Raw genomic sequence first — 26426 nt, 5'->3', positions numbered from 1 at the left:
AGAAACACAATAAGGGGGGGTGGGGTAGGGCGTATTTTGTTGTGCTGTCTGGGGTGGGGGAAGAGACAGGATCTCATGTATCCCAGGCTGACCTCGAACTCACTTTGTATCTGAGGATGAACTTGAACTTCTAAATCAGCCATCCTTCACCTCCCTAGTGCTGGGGTCACAGGCAAGTACCGTCATACTTATTTATTCCGTGCTGGGCACTGAACCCAAGGCTTTGCAAGAGGAGTTGAAACAGGGTCTCACTCTGCAGCGCAGACTAGCCTGGAATTCTCTGTGATCCTCAGGCCTCAGCAACCATAGTGCCAGGATTGCTGGTAAACACCATTGCGCCTGATTCGTTTGGTGCTGGGAACTGAACACAGGGCTTGAAGAAGGCACATATGGTCTCACTATGTAGCCCAGGCTGGCCTTGAATTTTGTGAACTTCCTGCCTCACTTTTCTGAGTACTGAGGCTACAAATGTGGGCCACCACACCCAACATGACAAGTTTTGAGTTTTGCACCATTCTGAGCCTCCTGTAAGAACTCACCTTACCTCACTCCGTCTGCCCGAGGTGTGACTTGTTTGTCCAGTGTCTCACACCATACTCGTCATCTGCCCATGTAGAGTCACTGAGCTACTTATGGGTTAGACTGTCACTGAAGTGCATGCCTGTGTCCTGATGACCCTTGTAACTAAGAATGGCCCCAAAGGGCAAAAGGAGAGGAGGAGACTTGGAAACACCAAAGGTCAAGTTTTAAAAGGCTTCCTATAAGAGCAAAGGTGAGAACTGTGGCTTAGGGAAGAAAGGGGAAAGTGATTGACATGAGCTAGTGTGTGTGTGTGTGAGAGAGAGAGAGAGAGAGAGAGAGAGAGAGAGAGAGAACATGCATGCACCTGTGTTGGTTTACATGAGCTAGCATGTGTGTGTGTGCGTGTGTGTGTGTGTGTGAGAGAGAGAGAACATGCATGCACCTGTGTTGGTTCACATGAGCTAGCATGTGTGTGTGTGTGTGAGAGAGAGAGAGAGAGAGAACATGCAGGCACCTGTGTTGGTTTACATGAGCTAGCATGTGTGTGTGTGCATGTGTGCACGTGTGTGAGAACATGCTATGACACATATGTGGAGATCAAAGGACACCTTTCATGGGTTTGTTCTCTCTTTTCACCTTGGGTTCCAGGAACCAAACAGGTTGCAAGCTTCCCCAGCACACATTTTGACATGCTGAGCCATCTTGCTGGCCCCTCTCTTAACATTTATAATAGTGTGTTACTAAGGAGTTCTGTCTTACTACCATTACTGAATAAGCTTTGCTTTATGTATGGAAATGAACTGTGTATGTGCACACAGATATGAGAATTAGTTCCTTGCATTGTGTATGTGCAGATACAAGTGTGTATTAGTTCCTTTCACGGCTCATGTGCACACATATACAAGTGTGTGTTTGTTCCCTTTCTTGTTGCTGTGGTCACACAGCTGGCGTGCAATGGCTTAAGGAAGAAGGGTTTCTCTTGGTTTAGGGTTTGGGGGGGAGACAGTCTATCATGGTGGGGAAGGCATGGTGGCAGGAGCAGGAGGCCACTGGTCACATGACAGTGCTGGTAGAGCACTGTAATGGGCCGAATCTTCTATTGGCTCTCAGACCCCATGTCTTCCTCTGAGACACCAGGAAGGTCTTTCTCCCTTTTATTCAATCTAGGACACCAGCCTACAGGCTAGTGCTGCTCATACTTAGAGCAGGTTGTCCCTCCTGATTAAACCTTCCTGGAACACCCTCACAGATACACCCAGCAGTGTGTTTCCATGGAGATTCTAAATCCAGTTATGTTGACAATTAACATTAAATTGCCAATGTCAGCAACATATGCCAGGGAGCTTAGGTCTGTACTCAGAGCCAGGCCATCCAAGTCAGTGCAGGTCTTCAGACAAAAGAAGACAGCACAACCATGGCACAATGCAAATGGGGAACAGCTTCATCAAGATGAACAGGCATCCCCTAGTGGTGATGGAACCACACATGTGGAAATAACAAGCTGCTAGAGCCCATCTGTCCCTGGACAAAGAACAGTTTGCTGGTGTGGACATCCAGGTTCACATGAAGGGTGATAGTCATGTGGTCCAGTTTCATGCTCTCCAATAGCCCATCTCCAATGCCCAGAAATATGTGGATGATGCTTTGAAAAAGGAGATCAAAGATCCTTGGGGTGGAGGGAAGGCTCAAGCAATAATAGCAGCAGCTACTCTTCTAAAGGACCTGCGCTCAATTCCCAGAACCCACACAGTGGCTCACAATTATCTATAACTCCAGTTCCAGGGGATTTGACGCCCTCTCCTGGCATTCATGGGCACCAAGCACACACATGGTCCACAGTCATACATGTAGGAAAAACACTCACACATAAAGTAAAAAAAAATTTAAAAAAGACATCATCACCAAAATGGCAGGGCCGTGTTAGTAGCCAAACTGTCCCTGCAAAGCCAAAGAGTCTGGAGGTCCTGGTGCTCATGCTCACCACTAGAAATCCTACTGATAGGCCCATCCTGAACTCCAGGGTTTACCTGGGTGATACACACCTCAGGATGTTGATGTTCTCAGGGGAATTAACTGCCATAATGTGTGTGTGTGTGTGTGTGTGTGTGTGTGTGTGTGTGTGTGTGTGTGTACTGTCTGTTGCTTTAGGCATTTGCAGAGGTCTTGAAATGGATTCCTCACTATCTTGAAATGTCCCCTGAAAGCCCATGTGTGGAAGGCTTGGACCCCGCTGATGGTGCTCTTGGGAGGCCGTAGGGACATTAGAAGGTAGGGTGAGTTGGAAGACATAATGACCTGACAAACTCATTGCCACCCTCCCCTCCCTCTCAGCCACTCTGTGGTACCACACACTCCCTGCCATGCTCTGCCTTGCCATGGACTCAGAGGATGGAGCTGAGGGACCATGAACTGAGACCAGTAAATCTTCCTTTTACACGGTCTCATTTTGTCACGACAATGGGAACCAGACTCTATCAGGCATGTTCCTGACTTTAGGAGCAAAAGGACCAAGGATTGACTGCAGATGCTATTTGTTTACATGAGAATGTGCCAAGGGTGATGCTCAGGGGGAGGACACTTGCCTGGCATGCCTGAGGTCCTGGCTTTGATTCCCTGAACTGTGGGACAAGAATGTGTCAAGACTTTAGGAGATTTTATGAGACTGGGGGAATAAAGGGGCACAGAACTTCAACTTGAGACTTAGAATCACCATGGAAACAGACCTCTAGATCCTTCCATAAGGGAGTTTCCAGGTTGAAATAACTGAAATAAGAAGACACTCTAAGTATGGCTCTGGCATCATGCATGATGCTGGGGTCCTGCCCCGAATAAGGAGGAGGAAAGGGCTGAACATCAATGTTCCCATCTGCTTCTTGACTCCATGTACACCACAGCCAGCTGCCCTCACTCCTGAGGTTATAACTTCCCCACATAATGGGCTGTCCCCTCAGGCTGAACCAAAACAAACCCTGCTTTCCTTCCTTACGTTGCTTGCATTAGGTATTTTATCACAGCAGTAAGAAAAGAACCTGACATAAGAGACCAGAAGGAAAATCATTCCTGCCAGAATGTGAGAGAAGAGAAAAGCATTCCAGGGCAAGGGGTGGGCAGATGCATGAGAGGCAAAGGCACCCGCAGTTCCTCTGCAGCCTCTGTGACATTGACATGACAGTTTGCAAAGTTTTTCCACATGTTCCTATGGTGATGAGACACATTGTGATATACTAGAAACCCAGGCAAGAGCTAGCCATATAGGCCTTGACACAGCACAAGGAGAGGCTGACTCAGCCAGCAATACTGATGTCAACACTAGGGAACATGCTAGGGATGGATGTAACTCGGGGGTAAAGTACTTGCTCAACATGGGCAGGCACTGAGCTCAATGCTCAGTGCCGCAAAATAGATGGATAGATGAATGGATGATAGATAGATGATGATAAATAGATAAATGATAGATAGATGGATGGATGGATAGATAGATAGATAGATAGATAAACAAAAAATAGGTCATGGCACAAAATAACATTATTATTATTATTATTATTATTATTATTATTATTATTATTATTTTGAGAGAAAGTCTCATTATATAGCTGTGACTGGCATGGAATTCACTATGTAGACCAGGTTGATTTCGAACCCATAGAAATTTACCTGCCTCTAACTCCCAGAGTGCTGGGATCAAAGGCATGTTGCTACCACAAGCAGCCAAATTCAGCATTTTTGAGTAATTGTTCTGATATTTCAACAACTGGAGTTTGAAATAAACAAAAACATAGACCAAGTGTCTAGAGTGAAGCTGTTAATGCAACCTTCCTATCGCAAAAGCTTAGGATGAGAAAGTCCCATATGAGGTTACAATCAAAGGAAATGGGCTGGGACATTGAGATAATGAGGAAGTAGGGTCTGAAGGATTTGGCTACTGAGTACTCAGGGAAAGATGAAGAAGCTAGGCTTAGTGGTGCATACCTGTAATCCCAGCTACTTCAGAGCCCGGAGTACAAGATTGCAAGTCAAGGTAGGGTTACAGGCTAGCTTGAGTAACTCATTGAGAACCTGTCTCAAAAAAAATTTAAGTGGGTTAGGGAAGGATATAGTTCAGTTGTCTAGGATGTGTGAGGCCCTGAAATAGGGGAGGGAAGGGAGAGGGAAGGGGGAGAAAGACAGAAAGAAAGAGAGGGGAAGGGAGAGAATAAATATGATCTTAAGTGTGTTAAATTTGGGGTGCTGTGGAACCCAAGGGGGTGGTGAGGTGGGTGGAGATGGATCCCAGGTGTGGATGTTGAGGCTGACTTGGGGAGCTGTGAGTACGCAGAACAAAGAAAACAGAGGGTCAAATCACCAAGTAGACTGTGCAGAAGGGGAAGGAGGTAAGAAAAAGACACAGGCTTACAGGGGTCCAACCTCATCAGCACCACCCAGGGCCCAGGCAGGAACACTGAACCATGCCTGGAGTTCAGGCTGGCCTCAAACACATAGCAGAGAGGTCTTAGCCTCCAGGTGCTGGGACTGCAAAAGAAGAGGGAGGTGGCTTGCAACAACCACAAGAGATGGGTACATAGAATCAGACGCTGCCCCAGCTATTGAGCCAGAATCCCCGTCCTGTCTGCATCTGCAGCCGCCCAGTGGAGACATTGCTATCACTAAACCATCCGCTGAGAAGCTGCCACTAAACACACAATCCCACAGAAGGAGCTTCTCTCAGGAGGCTGGTGTCCAGACCCCTAGCATGGCTACCTCCACCAAGGGCCACAACTGTTAATCACCTGATTGGAGACTAAAGCAGAAAGTTTCTGGGTTTTCCTTCCATCTTTTGCCAGTGCTGTCTGCTGGTAGAATCTGCAAGGGATGCAGCCAGGAAAGCCAGGAGGGAGACCTAGTTCTGGAGGGTGGGTGCAAGGGTGCAGAGAGAGAGAGAGAGAGAGAGAGAGAGAGAGAGAGAGAGAGAGAGAGAGAGAGAATCTCCCACTGTATATGCTAATCCCTAAGAATCTGGCAGTGCCAGGAGCACCTAGGGAGAGGAACAGGGCAGCAGCAGTGATAGAAGGGGGATGGCAGGGTGAGCCTCGAGTTACCCAGCACTGCTCTGAATGCAGGAAGTCTGAGAAGGGTCAGATCTGGCAATTACACGATGGAGGATGCATTGCTGAAAGAGCTCTCTGATTTGCAGTAGGAGTCAACTCCAGATTGTGGTGGGCTGAGGAGTGGGAGGTGAGGAAGAAACTGTGGCTGTATGCTTTAAGTTTGATAGAGAGAGAAAAGAGACAGAGGGAAGGGGAGAGGCAGTGAGAAAGATCTAATGTGGCAATTAAGTAACCCAAGTGTTCACATAGGCGGTCAGTGTTTCTAAGACAGGCCAAACCTGTGCCCCCTTTTGTGCCAGTTACTACTCATCACAGTAGTAACTGTAGCCCATCGCAAAAACAAAACAACGCTGAGAGCTCCTGACAGGTGGGACAGCAATACGCTTGTGTGCCTGTTTATAGGTGTCTGAGTGAGGACACGGTCCAGGGAACGGGTGGTGGGTACAGTATGTAGATGGCTTGCACTCCACCAGGAGAGACACTGGGCGCACTTCCTTCCACTTACAGTTCTGGAGGTGGAACCAAGAGCTCATGCAAGCATCCTAGACAAGCATTCTGCCTGGGAGCCACAACCCCAGCCACCCACCTGGAATTCTAAACCGGAGCCCGCAAACTTTCTGTGAAGAACAGATTAAAAAGCCTCTCTGGCTGCCAGGAAAGGCAGCATAGGCAATGAGACCAAAGCGTGAACAAGGCTAGGCTCTGCCCACCCCCGCCGGGCTCGGCCCTGGCCGGCTCAGCTCCGCCCCCACGTTTCTCAGGCCTCTCCCTCGTTGACTCCCCTCTTCTGCTCTCTACTGATGTTCCCTAAGTTCTGTCCTCAACTCGCTTTTTATTTATGGGTACTAAAATGTGAATTTCACATCATTTCCATGTGTCACAAAACATTCTTGCTTCTTTTAAAAAATCATTTTTTTAAAAATGTGAAACCATTCTTGGCCATACGAATGCAAGCAATGGGCTGGCTTTTGCTCACAGGCCCATACTTTAGTGAATGCTGTTCTGTGTGTGTTCAGAATTAGGGTGGAAACCCCAAATAGTCATCTTTCAGCAAAGCCCTTCACCCCTTGCACCTACGAACTGAGGTCAGGTGATAAACAGTGGTCCTGAAACAGCAGAGAATTCTGAGCTCTTCCGGACTGCAGAAGAAAGTGGGCTCCATGGGAGGGTTCAGAAGCAGGTATGGCCTACTGGGCAGGAGGAACCACGCAGAGGGCTTCAAGTTCTCCATAACCAGCCTCATCAGGAGTGGGCAGGGCTGGGTAAACTTCCTCCACAGGCTACAGTCCTACTATAAATAGAAACAAGTGCGGCCATTGTAGCCTTTCTACCCACTGTCACCAACAATCTCCATGGAGGCTACCTCAGAGCCAGCTCCCTAGCTGACCCTCCCTAGTTTCCTGACCCTCGGCAAGCCAATGTTCCTGAGAAGTTGAGCCATTGTGTCTGCCTTTATACCTGCTAATATCCCTCCCTATCGGTAGGAGATGGTCCCCATGTCTCTGTTCTGCTTGTCAGGTGGATTGTGAGCAGAATGCACATTTGACACAGTTGGCCTTGCCCTCTGTCTTACTCTGATGCTGAGGTCCCTGGAGGCGGTCTCTCCTAGTGCCCCTCCCCCTCTCTGGCGGTCTCTTTTCTGTCCACTTCATGGATTCCAAGACTTTTCTTCCAGTTTCTTCCTTGGTTTTGTTAGGAGGTGCAGTCTCGCTGTAGCCCAGGCTGGCAGGAAATTCGCTATGTAGCACATGCTTTGAACTAGAATCAATCCTCTTGCCTCAGCCTCTCAAGTGCTGGGATTACAGGCGGGAAGCCACACCTGGCTTTAGGAACTCAAGTCCTTTGGTGCTTTCTCTTCAACCTTTGCCCTTCTTGCAGGATGCAATAGCCCTGAATGGAATTTATGGTCTCACTCACTCCCTCTCAGGTTGCCTCCCATTTGCTAGGGATCTGCTCTGGAATCCACCAGGCCGGTCCACTGCTTGTAGACGCCGCCACTTGAAAGTTGAGCAGTTCCTGTTGGACTGTTTTGTCTAGAGGGAACCATGTTCCTCATGGAATAAAAATGCTACCCGTTAAGTTGACTTCAGCGGACCCAAAAGAAAAGACATTCCAGAATGGTGCTGCCTATAAAGGCTGTTATTTACAAACAAAAGAAACCAATTCTGGAAGCCAGGTATGGTGGTATATATGCCAGAAATCCCAGCACTGGGGGAGACTGGAAGATCATAAATTCAAGGCCAGCCTGGGCTAATAGTGAGGTGCTTCCTGAAAAATTCAACAGAATAGGATAGAGAGGAATGGGAAAGAAGAGAAGAAAGGAGAAGGGAGGAAGGTAGCTAACCCTGGCCAATGTAATTTAGAAGTAGTTACAAGATAGACTCTGGCTCAGCTTGTGGGATCTGAACAGTCCAGGAAGTCACCACTAGAGAAGGACCACATGAGCAGCACACCATGAGTTGTCACTCCTGGGCCACAAAGGCCTCTAGCCTGTCTTAACTTTCTCATTCTTTCAGAGGGAAGATCCAACTGGTTCAGCTTGCATTAGGGATATGCCCACTCAGCCCATCAGCGGAGGCCAAGCACACTAGCACCTCTTAGTATTTCTAGAGTTGTCGATCAACCGCCTCAATACAGTTAGCTACCTTCAAAATAGCTAACTGCATGAGCTCACTTGAGGGACACAGTTGTGCAAGCCAGGCATGATGGGCCACACCTCTAATCCCAGCACTTGGGAGGCAGAGGCAAAAGGACCAGCACTAATTTGGGGCAGCATAGCCTACATAGGAAGTACAAGGGCTGCCTGACCTGCAGGGTGAGCCTTTGCTTTGTATGTGTAGCTGGGTGTGGTTGTGCCCTAGTCCCAGAACTCAGAAGGCAGAGGCAGTGGAATCTCTGGGAGTTCAAGGTCAGCCTTGTCTACAGAATGAGTGTCACTCATAAGGAGTTAGCATTGATTTACTAGTTAACATTTTATACAGGGGTTTAAAGTGATTCTGTGGTGGCTGTTGTGTTCACCAGAGAAGATTGATGGGATACGGGGTTAGGCCAATGGAAAATCTTTGTTACCAGCTGGGGACTACACTGGGTGTTTGAGATCCCAGTGTATCCCTAGATTTTTCTCAGGATGAGCTTCTAAAAACAACAACCATGTCCTGGGCTGACATACGTCCGTTAACAAGAACAATTAGCCAGAATCGGAACAACAGAAGCCAGAAAGCAAGGTTAGTGCATTTAGAGACTTTCCCAGAACTATGGACTTTGTTGGATTAGGTCTTTGTTTTCATTTTTTTTGGCAGGTGGTACTGTCTACGTGCTGAGTTTTACAGTCTGAATGGTACTCCCATCATGGAGTCACTTGTGCAAAGGTCTGGGGCTCTGTTATGTGAAATCACCTTCCTTTTGATGTAATTACATTAGTCATTATCCCAACCAGCATAAAAAAAAAAAAAAGCAATTGTTTAACATCATCTATCTGTGTTCATATACAACAGTTACCTCAAAGAGGCCAGAGAAGGACATTTCAGATACCTTAAAGTTTTTAAAAATGCCCTGGGGGGGGGGAAGGGAAGCTGGTATTCTTTTATGTTCAGCCAAAATTCACTAATAAACACTAGTCAAGCAGTCCACAGGCAGATCAGTTTAGAAGTTTAGCCTCTATGTGCTCCCTTCCAGCATCTTCCAATTCCTGTAGTCCAGAGCTCAGGCAATGACATGGTCGGCCGTACAGTTACCAGTGTCCCAACAGATTCAACTTTCTCAACCCAGTCCTAGTAACCAACCATAATAGCTCTTGAATTTGCTTCCCACGCTCCTGCATAAGGGTGTTGTGACCAGACCTGAGGCCTGGTGAGTGCTAGCAAGCACTTCATCAATGAGCTGCATCTCCACCCTCACTCTTGTTTGTCGTTTAAGATTTATCTTTTGGCTGGTCTGTGGTAGCACACGCCTTTAATTCCCAGCACTTGGAATGCAGAGGCAGGCGGATCTCTGTGAGTTTCAGGCCAGCCTGGTCTACAGAGTGAGTTCTAGGAGAGCCAGGGCTGTTTGTTATACAGAGAAACCCTGCCTCAAAAATACAAACAAACAAGTTTACTTCAGTTTGAAAGGTGTGGTGGTGCATGCCTGTCATCCCAGCACCAAGGTGGAGGCAGGACATGGTTCAGCCAGCACCGGGAAAGACTGGCTCTTTTCTAAGTGTAGGTAGCTTGACTTTATTATTCTTCTCTCTTGTTTGTGCCAGGTTTCTCAATGACACCCAGTCTCTTAATCCAAGGTCACCAAGAAGTAAATTTTCCTGTGAATCTATCCACATCGCTCTCATTCCCTCCTCTGACATCTGGTGTATTCCTGTGCCTTCTCCTCCAAGTCTAAATTATTTGCCCTGGGATTCCAAAGCCCTATCTTGACCCTTAGCATGACCCTGGGAGCACTCACCAGAGCCCCAATCTGACCCTCAGCCTGACCCTGGGAGCACTCAGTATCAGGAAGACTCCAATTTTTCTTTTGTTTCTATAGCTAGATACCCATGACTGAGGAATTTTAAAAGGATAGTGGTGCTGGGTGGTAGTGGTAAACGCCTTTAATCCTAGCACTCAGGGGGCAGAGGCAAGTGGATCTTTGTGTGTTGGAGACCAGCCTAGTTTACAAGAGTGAGTTCCAGGACAGGCTTCAAAGCCACAGAGAAACCGTCTCCAAAAAACAAAACGATAGTGGCTCTAGAGGCTCTAGACACACTGTGGCATGATGGAGGGCACCACATGGAAGACAGGACAGAGCTCACCTCTGTAACGATATCATCCCATGTGTCACTAAAATTCCTTTCCAGGGAGAAATGTAAGCTACCTCTTCTCCTAAGCGTAAGAACTGAGGTACAGTTCCACCAAAGTTCACCCTGGGGAGCAAATGTTGAGCTTTCTTATAGAGCATAGGTGAGGGTTACTTAGGGATGAGGGTGCTTCCTCCCCAGCAGGTGGGATCAGGAAAGCCATTACCCAGGGGAGAAAGGCCTTCCCTGTAGCTGCACAGATGGAACCCTTCTTGTTTCCCGTGGTTGGCTGTATAATCAAATGCTCTCACAAGACCATGAGCTGTTTGAGGCTGAGCTATACACAACAGGTGGTGGGAAGCACCTTCTGGCCCTCTCCACTGCTCCATAATGGGTCAGTACGGATCTTTCTTTTGACTGCCAGCTCCCAAAAAATGACAGAGACTTTTTATTAATTATGTAAAGCTTGGCCTTATTCCCAACTAGCCCTTAAACACAAATTAACCATTTATGCTGTGTTCTGCCACATGGCTCCATACTTCTCTTCCATACCATATGTCCAGTTTCCACAATGTCTGGCTGGTGACCTCCCCCCCCCCCAGATTCTTTCCCAGAGTTCCTATCTCTGTGTGGAAGTCCTGCCCAGCTATGAGCCATTCAGCTCTTTATTAAACCAATTAGAAGGTGCTTTAGGCAGGTGAGAAAGGACAGACACATCTTCGCATAGTGTAATAAAGGAATAATCCTTTTAAGAAAGTTAGACTCCCCAAGATGGCAGTTACTTGGCTTAAGGACAAACCATGGCCCATTAATGCATGAGTTTACCCATCCTCTGGGGCAGCAGCACCTTTAGGATGCCTCTAACCCTCACCATCTTTTAATCTCATTGATTAAAGCCAGCCAATGCAGGAGGGTTTTTTTTGGGGAGGGGATGGTCTTCAAACTAGCACCGGTCCAATGTTTTCCCCTCCTCTTCATTCCCTCACATCTGCAGGGTTTCATTTTGCATTTCATAAGAGGGTTTTTTTTTTTTTTTTTTTTGAGACAGGGTCTCTCTCTACCTGAGCACCCATGTCAAGTGGCTCACAGCTCCCTGTAACTCCAGGCTCAAGAGACTGATATCCTCTTCCGGCTCCAAAGGCACCTGCATATACCCCCTCACAATTAAAATAAAAAATTCTATCTAGGATGGTGGTATACACCTATAATTCCAGCATGTGGAGTCAGAAGCAGAATCAGCTGCACAGTAAGACTGACGGCAGCTGATATACACTATCTAAAGTAAGTAAAATAATAAAAATAAAAAATAACAGGAGCTGGAGAGATGGCTCAGATGTTCTTACAGTGGACAGGTGTGTGATTCCTAGCATCCACATCCATAACTCCAGTTTCAGATCTGATACCCTCTTCTGACCTCGAAGGGCACCAAACATGCATGTAGTACACATACATACATGCAGGCAAAACACACATTACAGTGAATAAATATTAAAATTTTTAGATAATAAAATTCCAGCTGGATGATGGTGGTACACACCTTTAATCCCAGCACTAGGGAGGAAGAAACAGGTGGATCTCTATGAGTTCAAGGCCAGCTTGGTCTATACAGAGTTCCAAGCCAGCCGGAGTTACATAATGAGACCCTCTCTAAAAAAAAAAAAAAAACAAAACAAAACAAAACAAAAAAAAAAAAAAAACAACACACACACACCAGGATACCATCACTATCACTAACACAATCTCACCCTCAAGACAAATTAGTGAAGAGAAGCAGGCAAACGAATGATTCACTATAAAAAGTACAATCACACGTGAATCTAAAGAAACAGCTTAATTTAGGAGTCAGGAGTAGAAGGTACTCAGATATTGACCTTTTGGGTTAAATGAAGGGAAAGCCAACCCCATGCAGAAGGAGCATACAGGTAAAACAGTGAGGTGCAAAACAACACAGCATCCCCGAGTGCACACATCTGGGAAGCTACTAAATTTTACTGTGTAATAAGAAGCCACTGGGACTAACAAGTAACACAGAAGCTGAGTTCTAGTAAAGGAAGCTCACTCTTAGCACAGGTCAGACAGGCCAGAAGGGAAAGCCCAGAACAGAGCTACCCAGAGAACAATTCCAGGACTGGGAAGGAAGCTAGGTGGTAGAGCACTTGCCTGGCACAGCAAGGCCTTCTACGAAAAAGTCATTTCTATAACCTATAAATTGTGCTGCCTTGTGTGACAGCCATTAACCATATTGGCTACTGAGAACTCAAAATATGGCTAGTGCCACTATAAAACAAATTTCAGTTGCATTTAATATTGATTTAAATTCAAGTTGCTACATTGCCACAGGCTACTACATAGGATAGTGACTTAGACCTTTAACACGTCCTGGTGATGGAGGACAGAGGCATGATTCCCTGGTTATTTAGGACACAGTAGTGTGCATCAGTAGACAGCTGAGGAAGACAATGGTGGATTTAAAGTTGTGAGGAAAGGTGAGGACCGTGCTCCCGTTCCAGACCTCCTGACTTGTAAGCTCTAGACACAGGGACAGGTCTAGAGCACTGTGCAGCCCACATCATCTGAGCGAGCATGCTGGGGTCATTCATGCAGGAATTCTTTTTTTTTTTTTTTTTTTGAGACAGGATTTCTCTGCGTAGCTTTGGAGCCTGTCCTGGAACTCACTCTGTAGATCAGGCTGGCCTCGAATTCAGAGACACACACACACCCTCTGCCTCCCAAGTGCTGGGATTAAAGGCACCACCAATGCTCCTAGCTGCAGAAATTAAGGAGTTCTGCCACCGCAGGACACACTACCCCAAAGGGCCTAAAGGGAGACTGGAGGGGGAAAGGACACAGGCAATGCTCGAAAGGAATCAGAGGTCCATTGAGAACACTGAGATTGCCAGATGGGAGGTCCTGGTAAGGTCAGAACCTCACATGTAGCAGTTGAATGAATCGGGAAGACGGAGCCTGGAGGAGACAAGTCCAGATTCTGGCTGTTGAGAAAGACACTCTGTTTACTGACAGGGTATAATATTGAACGGGCTTTCTTTTTGGCTAAGAAACCAAAATGGACAGATAAATTAACGTTAGGTTAACAGCGAAGGCTGATCAGGTCAAAGGCAATTTCCTTAAACGGAGAACTCCGTGGTAAAATGAGTAAGAAACATGTCCAGTATCAGGTGGTCTGTCGGTGGAGAGTGAAAGCCAGGCCATACTTCGAAAGGCAAAATAAGAAACAAAACGCGAGAGATAAACGCTACATCTTGGGTGACCATCCTAAATTTTAACAGGATAAACCTAAGATTGAGGAACCTAAAATTAAAGGAACTGGTAAGACGATCCAGATAGGAAAGAATCATGATCTAAATGGACAAAATTTTGCCGTGGGAGTACTGTTAAATGGACTACCTGTACAAGATCAGAGTTGTAAAGCTGGTGGCAAACTTCGTAGAAGGCAGAGTTCAGGTATTTCCAAGTCTCACGTAAAGAAGCAGTTTAAGGGACTGGAGAAACCCTACAACTCGACTTAAACGTCAAACAGAGCTCATGCAAGCGGACCCCACCGTCCCAAGGAGGCTCGCCCTTGCAGCCCCGCAGCTGCAGCCAGGCCCCGCGGGCCCTCGGCACCGGGAACGCACGGACTACCGGTCAGTAGGAGCCAGGAACGCAGCGCCTCGGGGCTGGAGCCGGAAGAACCGACTCCCGCCGCCGCCGCCGCCGCCGCCGCCAGCGCGGTGGAGTAAAGGCCGTCCTGGGGCTCGCCCGCGCGCTCCCGCCCCCACCCATCGCGCGCGCTCCCAGCTCACCCCGGGGCTCGGCGCCATGACGCGCCTGCGCACTGCGGCTCCCCCGGCCGGCCACACCCTTGCGCCTGCGCTGTTGTGTGTCTCGGGGTTGTGGCGGCCATGCTGAACCCGTACCGTGAGGCGAGTGGGGGGGACGGGATCGACCACAGCCGCGCGGGAGGTGGGGCAGGGGTTGGCGAGGCGGCGGCAGCGGAGGCGGCCTTAGTCTCGGGACTTAGCCTCGAACCGCGGGGCCCCGGCGACCCCCGGGAACGTTCGGGAGCCTCGCCCGCGTGGCCGGGGGGGGGGGGCGGACACGTGACCCGGGCCGGCCAGTCCGAGGGCCGCTGACGTGGCTGCGCGGCCCCGATGCTCCCCCACCCCCCGGCGGCCCGGGGAGGGAAGGAGGGAGGGGCCGGGGGCTACGCCCCCTCCCCCAACGCCGCCTCGGCTTCCGGGGGGGTTGACACCCCGGATCCCGTGCTCCCCCCGGCCGGGCTGAGGGCGACTTGGAACGCCCCCCTCCCCGGTGACTCCGGGACCCAGGTGAGCAGGGGCCCCTGGGGCGGGGGCGCCGCGCGTGGTTTAAATGCATAACTAAAGGTGGGGAGTGGGGAGCATTCTTGGGGTTCAGGAGAGGATCCCGAGGGGGGGAGACTTGTCCTTCAAACACCTGACAGCCAATGGGAGTGTGGACTGGGGCCAGCCCGAGAGGGCCACTGGGGGAGGGGAATGGCCAACCTCGTGCCTGGGTACCCACTGGAGGCCAAAGGGGTGAGGGTAGCGTGTCCCCCGTTCCGCCCGTCCCCTGGGGGTCCGGGGACACGGAGCCAGGTGAGAAGGGGGTCGCTCGGGCGGGCGGCGCGGCCGGTGGGCCGAGTTGGCGGGGGTTAGGGCGGGGGTTGCGGGTCGTGGGACGCGACAACCCTGAAGTTGGCAGCCCGGGCTATGAGCTGGTGTCGCCCGCTGGCGCCGACGCCCCGTCTCCCCAGGGACTCTGCGGGCGCGCCTCTCAGCTCCCTTTGTGTCGAGGGCGGCGGGCTCGCCCGCCGTCGTCACATGGCGTGCTGGAGGCTCGCTCGACTCCGGCCGTGTGTGTGTGCGCGCGCGCGTGTGCTTTTTCACGAGGACACGGCCTGTGGGGCCTGCGCTACCCACCCGCGCGGCCCCTCCCGGGCCCTGTCTGTGTGTGTCCGTCCCGGGGTGGGTGCTGGGAGGACGAGGAGGAAGCGAGCTCCCAAGTCGGGAGCTGGGCTCTGGGGACCCGGAATGGTATCCAGCCCGAGGTTTAGGGTTTCTCGGGGTGGCGTGCTCTTTTGCCGCCTCCCTCCCCCTCCCCCAACAGTCGCCTCCTTGTGCGCTGCGGGGGAGGGAACGGAAAGGAAGAGTTACTTTTCCAAATTACTAAGTAGCAGCAGCCTCCCCTGTGACTCATGTGGGGGCAGGGAGCACTGGGGACGACTGGGGCCCAGTGATTTTCCGGAATGCGGGGCGGTAGGAGCCCCGTTTTTGTCTTAACGGGCCCGCAGTTGCCCAGCTCCTGAAACTTGTCCCCCACCCCGACCCCGGTTGGGCCTGGGTCCCGGCCCGCCGTTCCCCAGCTGCAGAAAATCCGGTTTGGAGGCCTGGCCTCTAGGGGGAGGGGAGGGAGCTGCCTGCAAAGTTGCTGTGTCATTTCCCAGCTTGCCGCAGCCGCCCGGGCGGGGCCGCGCGCACTCGAGCGACCCGGGCCTGATCCCTGGCCGCGAGTGGAGGGTCCCTGCTTGCGAGGCGCACTTCCCCTTGCAGGGTTTGCGCTCGCTAACCTTGCGGTCCAGAAGACAGGAGCTTGGCCGCCATGTTAAGTGCAGTGATGGAGGTTCGAGGGCTGATGTGCAAGGGAGGGTGGCCTGGGCCCCGTTGGAGCCGTAATTCGGGGGAGGGGGAGCCAGCCTTACTAAGGGCCACCTCAAAAACGCTTTAGCTTTCTTGCCCAGACGTGCACACGAGACTTCCGGGACGAAAAGTGGAGCGGGGGGAGCAAGGCTCAGGTGCTTTTCCTTCCCCTTCGAAGGGCCAGCTCAGAGTCGCTCCGGCCATCTGACCTTGGGTTCTGGCTGTTTATTCCTACATAAGACTCGTTCCCTGAGGCCCAGGACAGCCTCGGCGGAGGGGGAGGGGCGAGGCAGCTCCCAAAATGGTTCCTGCCCCTCCTCGGAGGCGTCCAGCTGGGGGGAGGGTAAAGGAGGGGGAAGGGCTGCAGAGCAGCGCCGCCGCCGCCTCGGCTCGCCCTCCTCCCAGGCGCTGACCGGTGGAAGAGACGCTCCGTGGGGAGGATCCCCGGCCCCATCGGCGGGGGAGAGGGGGTAACCGTGATGAGCGTGGCCCTCCCTCGCTCACCACGGGAGCGTGTCGCTTATTCGTCCTTGCGCAGCCCTCGCAGGCCCACGCCGGGGAATTTAGCAGAGGTAGGTTCTTAGGGCGGGGGTGCCGTGCGTTTGTGTGGCAGGCAAGTGCGGTTGGGAGCTGAGGCTGAGTGCGCAGAGGCTGGGGCTGGCCACCGTGGGACACTCGGGTGTCCTTATTATTTTAGGTTGGTGTCTAGGCCGTATCTGCCTTTGTCTTGATGGCTTTGGTGTGGGGGACAGGGTTACTGTTGGAACCTGCAGAGTCATGTGTTTGGTCATGGAGCCTAGCAATGTGAGCTCATGTCGCCGGGACACTGGGAGCGCTGACACCTCCCTGCCCAAAAGCAGGCCGCGGCTTCTAAGATGGCGTCTGTCTTCCTCGTTCCAGGTTCTCTGCGGCGGCCTCACGGCCAAGAACAACCTCCCGCCAACGGAGGAGGTAGGAAAGGAGCAAGCGGGCAGCCGGTGTTTGCAAGCCCCGGAGGACTCCGTGGGACTATCGCAGGCCCGGGGTAGATGGCGCTTGCACGCCATCCGGCCTTCCTCCCGGGACTGGCCGCACCACGCCACAGCTCAGCCAATTGGCAAAGAAATGGCGGGCGGGCGACCGCTCCGCCTTGGCTCTATGCGGCATTCTGCCGGGTAATCGACGCCTTGGAAATGGAGTCTGTGACGTCACCCTACAATCGGACCAATGGAAAAAGCTCCCGCGAAGAGGCGATCCTGTACCCCAGCCTTTGCTTCTTCACGCGCGTGAGCGAGCGAACACGCGCAGAGGGGGCGGGGGAAGCCGCGAGTCCGGTGGCGCGCATGAGCGGCGAAGCTCCGCCCCCCCGGCTATATATAAAGCACTGGCGCGGGGCTCGGCGGCGCCATTTCGTGCTGGAGTGGAGCAGCCTCTAGGACGAGCCGGAGGATTCTGCTTACCGACCCAGAGCTTTCGGGGCCGCCAATAGAATCCACGTCCATCCGCTCGGAAATGGCCTCCGTCTCCGCCCGCGACCGGTCCCGGCGAACAGTGCAGACCCCGTAGAAGCCCCTGCAGCTCCCCTTTTTCGGGCCCCGCCCAGCTCTCGGAGTCTGTCCACCCCTCTACTCCGCCCTCGAAAGGATTTCAAAGATGGAGGCGGCGGCTCCCTGAAGCCCCTTTTGGTGTTCATCCGCCTCCATCGGAGATCTAGCGTGATTCTCGTCACCCCCGGCGACCGCTGCAGGAAGCGGGGACCCCCGTAGACCGGCAGCAGGCGCAATTGACGGCGGAGTCCAGGATCGGGGCCGTTTCGGGGACGGCAGACTGCGCTCTTCGGGGGCTAGCCGGCCGGCAGAGACCGCCGCCATTTTCCTGCATAGCGCGCCAAGCTGCCGGAGCTGTGCGGAGAGCGGCGCAGGAGACCGCGTTTGCGCCGGCCCGCAGCGCGGCTGCCGCCTGGAGGCCCAAGGGCAGCGGCCTCCCCCCCACTTCCCGGGTTATGCTGGGCCCGGCGGTGAGGGGAGCCGAGGCCACCCGGAGTTGACGGGGCTGAGCAGCGGCGGTTCCCGGAGTTCAAGATGCTGCAGAACGTGACTCCCCACAAGTACGTCTGCGCGGCCCGCGTGTGGGAGGGGGGCCGGGGACGCGTTCCGGGCGGCGGGCGGGTGAGGCGCGTTTCCGCGCCGCAGCTGTTGATGCGAGCTCGCGGAGGGAGCTGCGACGGTTTTGAAGCGGTGGCGGCGGCCCAGGTACTGCGTCTGATCGTCCGCGTCCGCGCAGTCACGGCGCCGAGGCCCGTCGGCCCCGCGACCTGGACCCAGAGTGGTGGGGGTTGGTGCACGGTTCCAGCTTTGATTATTCTTCGCTTTTGTGGGGGATTGGGCCTCCTGAGTGTCCCTAGAGTTGCCATGGTGACAGCGGGAGGTTTGATAGTGGAGATTGCTAGAGAAGGCCTGGGTCCCTACTGCATACACAGGGGATGAATGCCTTTGGACGGCGCTTGCTCCCCGTGGTGTGGGGTGTGTAACGTGGAGTGGGGGAGGGCAGAGCTCAGACGGCTGCGCTCGCCTCTGCAGATGTAAACAATGAGATTGGGGCTGGCGTCTCGGGCGCTGGGAATCACCTGCACTAAATGGAGTACCACCATGGGAGTGGAGTCAGCTTTGACTTTTGGTCCCTACCATAGGAGCTGCTGGCGACACTTTGTAGCGAGCCGGGCGGGTGCTGTGAAAATTAGGGCTTACTGACCTTGACTGGAGGGTATGTTTTGAAGGAGAATTGTAGGGAGACCTTTCCGTTTGGCAGTACATACAGAAAGACGTGACAGATACTTGTGTCTTATTGGGTTAGTGTGTGTTTGATTCCTACTGTGGCTTATAATCCACAACAGATTTTGAAAGGTGCCATGTTGTGTTTATGAAGTTTATTCCCACCCCCTTTTTCTCTTCACTGGCTTCTCTGTCTGAAACACCATGGCAACCATTAAGTCCCTAGCGAGGTTGAAGCTTCACTTTCGTAGCTCCACCCATTTTTGCTTCATCCCTCCCCCCAAGACTGGATTGGTCATGTGATGTCTTGTATTTTGGCCAAGCAAGCTCTTCAAACTCGAGGGTGTTACTAGCTAATGAAGATGGGCAACAACTATTGTGGGCTTGGTTGATTTCTGGTTGCGATTAATTTTCATGTGTGCCTGGTTGACAGCCAGAGCCTGAGTTTTGTAGGGTTATTATTGCATAGTGCAAGTGCACTTTTGATCTTCAATGTTCTTACATGTAATTCTGCTTCCCCTTTTGCAGGCTCCCTGGGGAAGGGAATGCAGGGTTACTGGGGCTGGGCCCAGAGGCAGCAGCACCAGGGAAAAGGATTAGAAAGCCTTCCCTGCTGTATGAGGGATTCGAGAGCCCCACAATGGCTTCTGTACCAGCTTTACAACTGACCCCTGCCAACCCACCACCACCTGAAGTGTCCAATCCCAAAAAGCCAGGGCGGGTGACAAACCAACTGCAATACCTGCACAAGGTGGTGATGAAAGCCCTGTGGAAGCACCAGTTTGCATGGCCATTCAGGCAGCCTGTGGACGCCGTGAAGTTGGGGCTGCCGGTGAGTGACACTGGACTGACTGGGGCAGGTGTGGGGCTGTGCAGGAATGTGTGAGTGGGGTGTGGGCTACCTAGTGTAGTTGCTGCGGCCCCTAGGGAGTTCCCCTTCTCTCCAGGGCAAATAACCACTAGGCAGGCAGGATATTGGATTCTCAGTCCTTCCTTTGTGCTTGTTATTTCTATCTTGGCATCTCTCGTTGCCTCCATGTGTCCCTTCCTTAACTTTTGTGCCCTGGCTCCATTTTACAGATTTCCCACCCCTGGTTGGGAGAGGACCACGGTGGCCAAAATTCTTAGCTTCTTCCTTTCCCTCATGCAGCCCATGGATAGCCATCCCCAGAGGTAATGTCACAGGACGGGAAGCTTCCAGAGTGGGTGGGTGGTGGGTGGCTAGAGAGCGGCATTAGGGACCTCCTAGTGGGAATTATTACTAAGATCTTACTCTAGCTTTTCTGACCCATAGTTTAATTGGGGCCGCAGTGTGGGGAATACTCCTTACCTTAGTGGCTAGGGTGTGCGTGCGGGTGTATGTATTTGTCCGCCTGTCAGTAGTTGCCCTAGAATAGGTATTCTCCTGTGGTTCTGACCTAGCATATCTTAATTTAGGATTATCACAAAATAATAAAGCAGCCTATGGATATGGGCACTATCAAGAGGAGACTTGAAAACAATTACTACTGGGCTGCCTCAGAATGTATGCAGGACTTTAATACGATGTTTACCAACTGTTATATTTATAACAAGGTGAGTCTTTTGGCTTTTTAAGGTTCTTTTGTTTTGTAGCAGCTAGTGAGAGTACTGTTGGTTTCTGATGGTTTTTAGTTTTAGTACTGCTGGAATGTTGTTAGTCAAGCAAGGACTGAGAATAGCCTGACAGATCAGTGCTCTGTTGTACTTAAGTAGAACACCCTTCATATTTGGGGATGGTGGCCCTGTTTCTCAGAAAGCTCTAGAGGCCTGAAAGGAGCAGGATCTAATACATCATCAGCTCTGCTCTTGTATTTTCAGGTGGGGACAGGTTTGGATGCCCTTAAGCAGTAATAGCACTAGTGACAGGAATGTGAAAGGTGTGATGCCCTTGGAGCTGGGGGTTCTACAGAGATGCTAACCTACTATGTGTTTGTGTGTGTCCCTGCAGCCCACCGATGACATTGTCCTAATGGCGCAAACACTGGAAAAGATCTTCTTACAGAAAGTGGCCTCGATGCCACAAGAGGAACAAGAGCTTGTGGTGACCATCCCTAAGAACAGCCATAAGAAGGGGGCCAAGTTAGCCGGTAGGGACAGCTGGAGCTGTGGAGGTGGTCTAAAGATGGGACAGATGCAGGTGGCCTGAAGATGAGAATGAATAACAACACTTACAGGATTTTTTTCCTTTTTATTAGCACTCCAGGGCAGCATTACCAGTGCCCATCAGGTGCCTGCTGTTTCTTCTGTGTCGCATACAGCCCTGTATACACCACCACCTGAAATTCCTACCACTGTCCTCAACATTCCCCACCCATCAGTCATCTCTTCTCCCCTTCTTAAGTCCCTGCATTCTGCTGGACCCCCACTCCTCGCTGTATCAGCAGCTCCTCCAGCTCAGCCCCTTGCCAAGGTAATATAGCAGTTCAGTGTGCTTGGGAGGAAAGGATGTTAACAAAAATGGACCCCGAGTGACACCCCCCCCCCTTCACCTTTCTACAGAAAAAAGGCGTTAAACGGAAAGCAGATACCACCACCCCTACACCTACAGCCATGCTGGCTCCTGGCTCCCCAGCTAGTCCCCCTGGGAGTCTTGAGCCAAAGGCAGCCCGGCTACCTCCTATGCGTAGAGAGAGTGGCCGTCCAATCAAACCCCCACGGAAAGACTTACCTGACTCACAGCAGCAACATCAGAGCTCTAAGAAAGGCAAGCTGTCAGAACAGCTAAAGCACTGCAACGGCATTTTGAAGGAGTTGCTCTCTAAGAAGCATGCTGCCTATGCCTGGCCTTTCTATAAGCCAGTGGACGCTTCTGCTCTTGGCCTTCATGATTACCATGACATCATTAAGCACCCCATGGACCTCAGCACTGTCAAGGTACTCACTGCACAGGGCACATGGAATGCTCAGGCAGTGGTTAGAGCCTAGGAATCAATAAATCCATGTCCATGTTTCCATACGGGCATATAGCAGACATTCGTCCTGGGTGTCTTGCTTTATAAGATACAAGGCAAAAGGCCACATACTTGGGAGTGCTTGTATTTTATTTCTGTACCACTAAGAGGTTGGGTTGGGGAGATATGGGAGAGGTAGCCTTGGTCGCTTAGGAGTGTTTTCTTCTGGACATATCTCTTCAAACCTACCCCAAATCCTTGGACTTGAACCCCAGGGCATAAACCTTAAGGTCACCCCACTGTCCGAGAGAGGGCTCTTCTTGAGTCAGGTTGGCAGGGAAAGATGAGTCTGCCTGTGCAGTCTCTCACGCTGCCTCCTCCTGCAGCGGAAGATGGAGAACCGTGATTACCGGGATGCACAGGAGTTCGCTGCTGATGTGCGGCTCATGTTCTCCAACTGCTATAAGTACAATCCTCCTGACCATGATGTTGTGGCCATGGCACGGAAGCTACAGGTGAGTGGATGACTTGTTTACACAGTATCCACTGTGCTTTCAAAGTGTGAGACTGCCCCATTTATCCTGAGTTGGAGCTGGTGTGTGGGGCAGCTAGCATTAAAAGAAACTTGTCGCTTTAGGATGTGTTTGAGTTCCGCTATGCCAAGATGCCAGATGAGCCATTAGAACCAGGACCTTTACCTGTCTCTACTGCCCTGCCTCCTGGGTTGGCGAAATCATCCTCAGAGTCTTCAAGTGAGGAAAGTACCAGTGAGAGCTCCTCAGAGGAGGAGGAAGAGGACGAAGATGAAGAGGAGGAGAGCGAAAGCTCAGACTCTGAGGAAGAAAGGGCTCATCGCCTGGCAGAGCTACAGGAGCAGGTATCTTTGAGCTTTGATGGGATAAGAACTTTGACTCGTGTTGGTCCCAATTGTGTTTCTTGATCTCAATTTACTTTTTTTTTTTTTTTTTTTTTTTAAACCCATGTGTAGCTTCGGGCAGTGCATGAACAACTGGCTGCCCTGTCCCAGGGCCCAATATCTAAGCCCAAGCGGAAGAGAGAGAAAAAGGAGAAGAAGAAGAAACGAAAGGCAGAGAAACATCGGGGCCGCGTTGGGATTGATGAAGATGATAAGGGTTCTCGGGCACCCCGCCCACTTCAGCCCAAGAAATCTAAGAAAGCAGGTGGTGGCAGTGCTGCTATGCTAGGTCACCCTGGCTTTGGGACTTCTGGAGGAAGTAGCAACAAGTAAGTGGAAAAGACAGTCTTACTACACATCAGTCTGTCTGCATTAGTGAGTGCACTCCCTGCAATTTTATTCTCTTGCTCATAGGCTGCCTAAGAAGGCCCAAAAGACAGCCCCACCTGTCCTGCCATCTGGTTACGATTCCGAGGAGGAGGAAGAGAGCAGGCCCATGAGCTATGATGAAAAGAGGCAGTTAAGCCTGGACATCAATAAGTTACCTGGGGAGAAGCTGGGTCGAGTTGTTCACATCATCCAGGCCAGGGAGCCCTCTTTACGTGACTCGAACCCAGAAGAGATTGAGATTGACTTTGAAACACTCAAGCCATCCACACTGAGGGAGCTTGAGCGGTATGTTTTATCCTGCCTTCGAAAGAAACCCCGGAAGCCCTACAGTAAGTATCAAGTGAGGCCTGCTATTGGTGTGGTGCTCCAGAAAACAGGGTGGGGGCTTTTCAGGAATGGATGACTAAAGGTGGTATACAGTAGGTCCTTTTGACATTGTTCCCCTGTAGCCATTAAGAGACCTGTGGGGAAGACAAAGGAGGAGCTAGCCTTGGAGAAGAAGCGGGAACTAGAAAAGCGGCTGCAAGACGTCAGTGGACAGCTTAACTCCACCAAAAAACCTCCCAAGAAAGGTGAGTGTTTTCAGACTGCTTCATTTCTCCAACCTCTCTCTCACGCCTTTAAGTTGAACACTGAGGCTAACTAGCAACCTTGGGACTAATAGGTAAATGAGTGTTCTATTGACAAAGTAAATGTTACCTCTTGGCGCAGCGAGTGAGAAAACAGAGACATCATCTGCACAGCAAGTCGCAGTGTCCCGGCTCAGTGCTTCCAGCTCCAGCTCAGATTCCAGCTCCTCGTCCTCATCCTCATCATCTTCAGACACCAGCGATTCAGACTCGGGCTAAGGGACCAGGCCAGATGGGGCAGGCAGGCTCCGCAGGACGGGACCCCTGTACCACCCTTCCCCACCACTTTCCCTTGCTATGACACTTCATCTCACCCCTCCATGGGAGAGCTGGCTCTGCAGTGGGGAGGATTGCAGGGACATGGACAAATGATACTGACTGCTAGCCCTAGGGGGAACCACCTCTTGGGTGGAATGTCCCTGTTCAGGATGATGGGTGGGGCAGGGATGTGGTGGGAGTGGGCATAGGCCTGGCACAAGGCCACCTGAGGCCACAGCTGTCCTGTTGACTTCTAAGGGCCCTGTTTTGAGGTTTTAATTTATTTAAGCTAGGTAGGGCTTTGAGGGGATGGGGGGAGAAGCATCACGGCCCTCCCTCCAGCTTCCATGGGGAGGGAAGAAGAGGGAGCTCCTTTTTTTACGTTGACTTTCTTTTCTACTCTTTCTCCTTCCACTCCATTTGGGGTCTGGGGATTTTAGTCACCTCTCCATTTGGCCCCCTGGACTACCTTTTCTTTCTCTTCTAAACTTGTAAATAAAGAAGATACTATTGAAGTTTTGAGTTAGTTATCTTAGTGAGATTTGTTTCTGTATTCAAAATATTGCATCTAATGTTGGTGCTGGAAGGTGTGTTCTTTGATGCAGTGTATCAGTTTCAGGTGTGCTGGGCATCACCGGTAATTAGCTGTAATCCTCCCCCATTGGCCCCAGTGTGTCTATTTTGAATGTGCTGGACAAAGCACCACCCCTGTCACTGTGCTACAATAGATGTCACTGAGGTGTATTTGAATTAACTCATCCTGATAAAAGAGGAACAGCAAACTCCTTTCATGCCTTGACAATTGAGAACTACCTGAGGTAGGCCATAAAGACTTTGATACTTTGTCTTTTCCTAAACTAACAGCAGGCCAAGTTTCCGCTAATTTATAAGGCGAATCCTATCTGCCCCATTGGATTTTGCTAAGCTGGCCTCAACTTAAAAATTGTGATGTTCCAAGTCCATAGTTCCTAAGTTGAGGAACTTAGGCTTCTGGAAAGGGGGCTCTGGTACAATAGTAAGTGGACTTGTTATAGTGTGCCAAAGGAGAATTAACAGGCTTACAAAGGTGGGTCCAGAACATTGAAAATAATTTCTGCCACTGTGATATGACCAGGAGCAACGTTATACCTGCTAGTGGAGATCGGAAACAGTAACACAAGCACTATATCATAGCTGTTCTGAAACCCCAGCTTGTGGGTGGAGGTGGTAAGGAAAAACAACAAGGTTAGTTTATATTCTGTAAGCAGAAGGAAAACTTAACTGGGAGGTTAGCCAGTGAGACTGCCCTTGGTCTCCACTCTACTGCTGAACCCTAGGCATAATGCTCAATTCTGAAGTCTGTAATAGGAGTTCCTGTGAGGTGTTTGATAAAGGATTTCAGTTGAACTTTTATGCCTGAGGGGAGAATTTAAGATTTAAAAATAATTCAGGAGGCTAGAAATGGCTTGTGACATCTTTATCCTCTACTCTGCTCATAGACTGATAGGTGTAAATTATACCACCTTAGAGTTCTCAGAGCAGAACTAGGAAACCTGTGCTGTAGTGCTCACCTTGAACCTGTTAGTGTGTCGGGTGAGATGGGTTTTACTGGAGAAGGTAGAAGGACCATAGAAGGTGAAGTGTATATAGCTAAAGCAGCAAAAATTAACAGAATGGCAGCTCAATAACGAAGGGTGATTTAGCCAAGGTAAATACTTGCAGGTTTGCATTTTTCTCTTAAATACTGATAATTCACAAGGAGCATTTTTTGTGTGCCAAGCATTGTGCCCATAACTTGGTTGTCATGGTAACCATAGGTAAGGCACAAGATGCAGCTTGCCCTGTATTAGCACACAAAATGTAGATAAGGCTTGACAAGGCAGCCTAGTATCAGAATCTACTGCTCTGCACTAACACTGAGCTTGATGTGCTAAGTCTCAGCTACCAAGGTTGAAGAAAGAAGCATCAGCTCAGTGATCCACCAGGCTGACAGGTTGAATGGCATACAGAAGAGGCAGGCCTGAGGTACTTACCTGAGGATTTCTGGTGCCATCTGTTGGCTATTCTTATTACTTGAATACACCACCCCCCCAAATCTGTAGGTTCTCAGTCCACACTTCATACCATGCCCTTCAGCTTTTTACCAGGAGCCTTTGTGCTCTCGTGCTGTGGAATTATATGCACATACCTTTCAGACAGCCCTTGCTGGAGGGGAGGGCTCAGTCCCAACCTTCAGTGAGATGTCCCTTGTGAGACCTTCTCTAATTCTCAGTTTTTCTAAGCATTATCCAGTCCGTCTCTAGCCCTTACCGTAGTTTCAACTGCCTGGTAGGAGGGCTGTTAACACTTAGAATGCCCGGAAAGATCTGCTTTCCAAATGACCCCTTGATATATTGTGCTCCCACCCCTGGTCCTCGTGTGACAAGGCCATGTGTCAGTGACGTACACCCCTAACCCAGCAAGCAAGTCCTGTAAAACACAAGGTGTTCACCTTTATTGTCACTTAGTCCTAGATAATGTGACACTGGGTGGTAATTGGGAGGGAGGGGGAGTTATAGGGT

At 50.9% G+C, this 26426-nt stretch overlaps 1 protein-coding gene across 3 annotated transcripts; it reads left to right on the top strand.

Moving 5' to 3' along the window:
• The first annotated feature begins 17958 nt into the window (after nt 1-17958).
• Brd2 (bromodomain containing 2) lies at nt 17959-24408 on the top strand. Of its 3 annotated transcripts, none has more exons than XM_051187239.1 (12): nt 17959-18117; nt 19310-19613; nt 20219-20356; nt 20751-20889; nt 20998-21212; nt 21302-21676; nt 22080-22208; nt 22331-22570; nt 22682-22938; nt 23024-23328; nt 23449-23571; nt 23711-24408. In XM_051187239.1, the coding sequence occupies exons 1-12, from the start codon at nt 18092-18094 to the stop codon at nt 23845-23847; spliced, it is 2388 nt and encodes a 795-aa protein (XP_051043196.1). In that variant the 5' UTR covers nt 17959-18091; the 3' UTR covers nt 23848-24408. The 3 variants fall into 3 exon arrangements, with proteins under 3 accessions (XP_051043196.1, XP_051043197.1, XP_051043198.1); XM_051187240.1 differs by lacking the exon at nt 17959-18117 and adding an exon at nt 18242-18262; XM_051187241.1 differs by lacking the exon at nt 17959-18117 and adding an exon at nt 19862-19954 and having other exon boundaries at nt 19464-19613.
• Nucleotides 24409-26426: the final 2018 nt, after the last annotated feature.

The sequence above is a fragment of the Phodopus roborovskii genome, unplaced genomic scaffold (genome assembly GCF_943737965.1).
Source record: "Phodopus roborovskii unplaced genomic scaffold, PHOROB, whole genome shotgun sequence".
Lineage (NCBI taxonomy): Eukaryota > Metazoa > Chordata > Mammalia > Rodentia > Cricetidae > Phodopus > Phodopus roborovskii.
This window is presented reverse-complemented; position numbering and strand designations above follow the sequence as displayed.

What these genes read in the sequence shown, in the direction of transcription:
- Brd2 (XM_051187239.1), top strand. Translation starts at nt 18,092, where the DNA reads ATGCTGCAGAACGTGACTCCCCACAA. An exon ending in CAGCTCAGCCCCTTGCCAAG is followed by an intron (nt 21,213 to 21,301) that starts GTAATATAGCAG and finishes ACCTTTCTACAG; the next exon opens with AAAAAAGGCGTTAAACGGAA. An exon ending in CCATGGCACGGAAGCTACAG is followed by an intron (nt 22,209 to 22,330) that starts GTGAGTGGATGA and finishes TTGTCGCTTTAG; the next exon opens with GATGTGTTTGAGTTCCGCTA.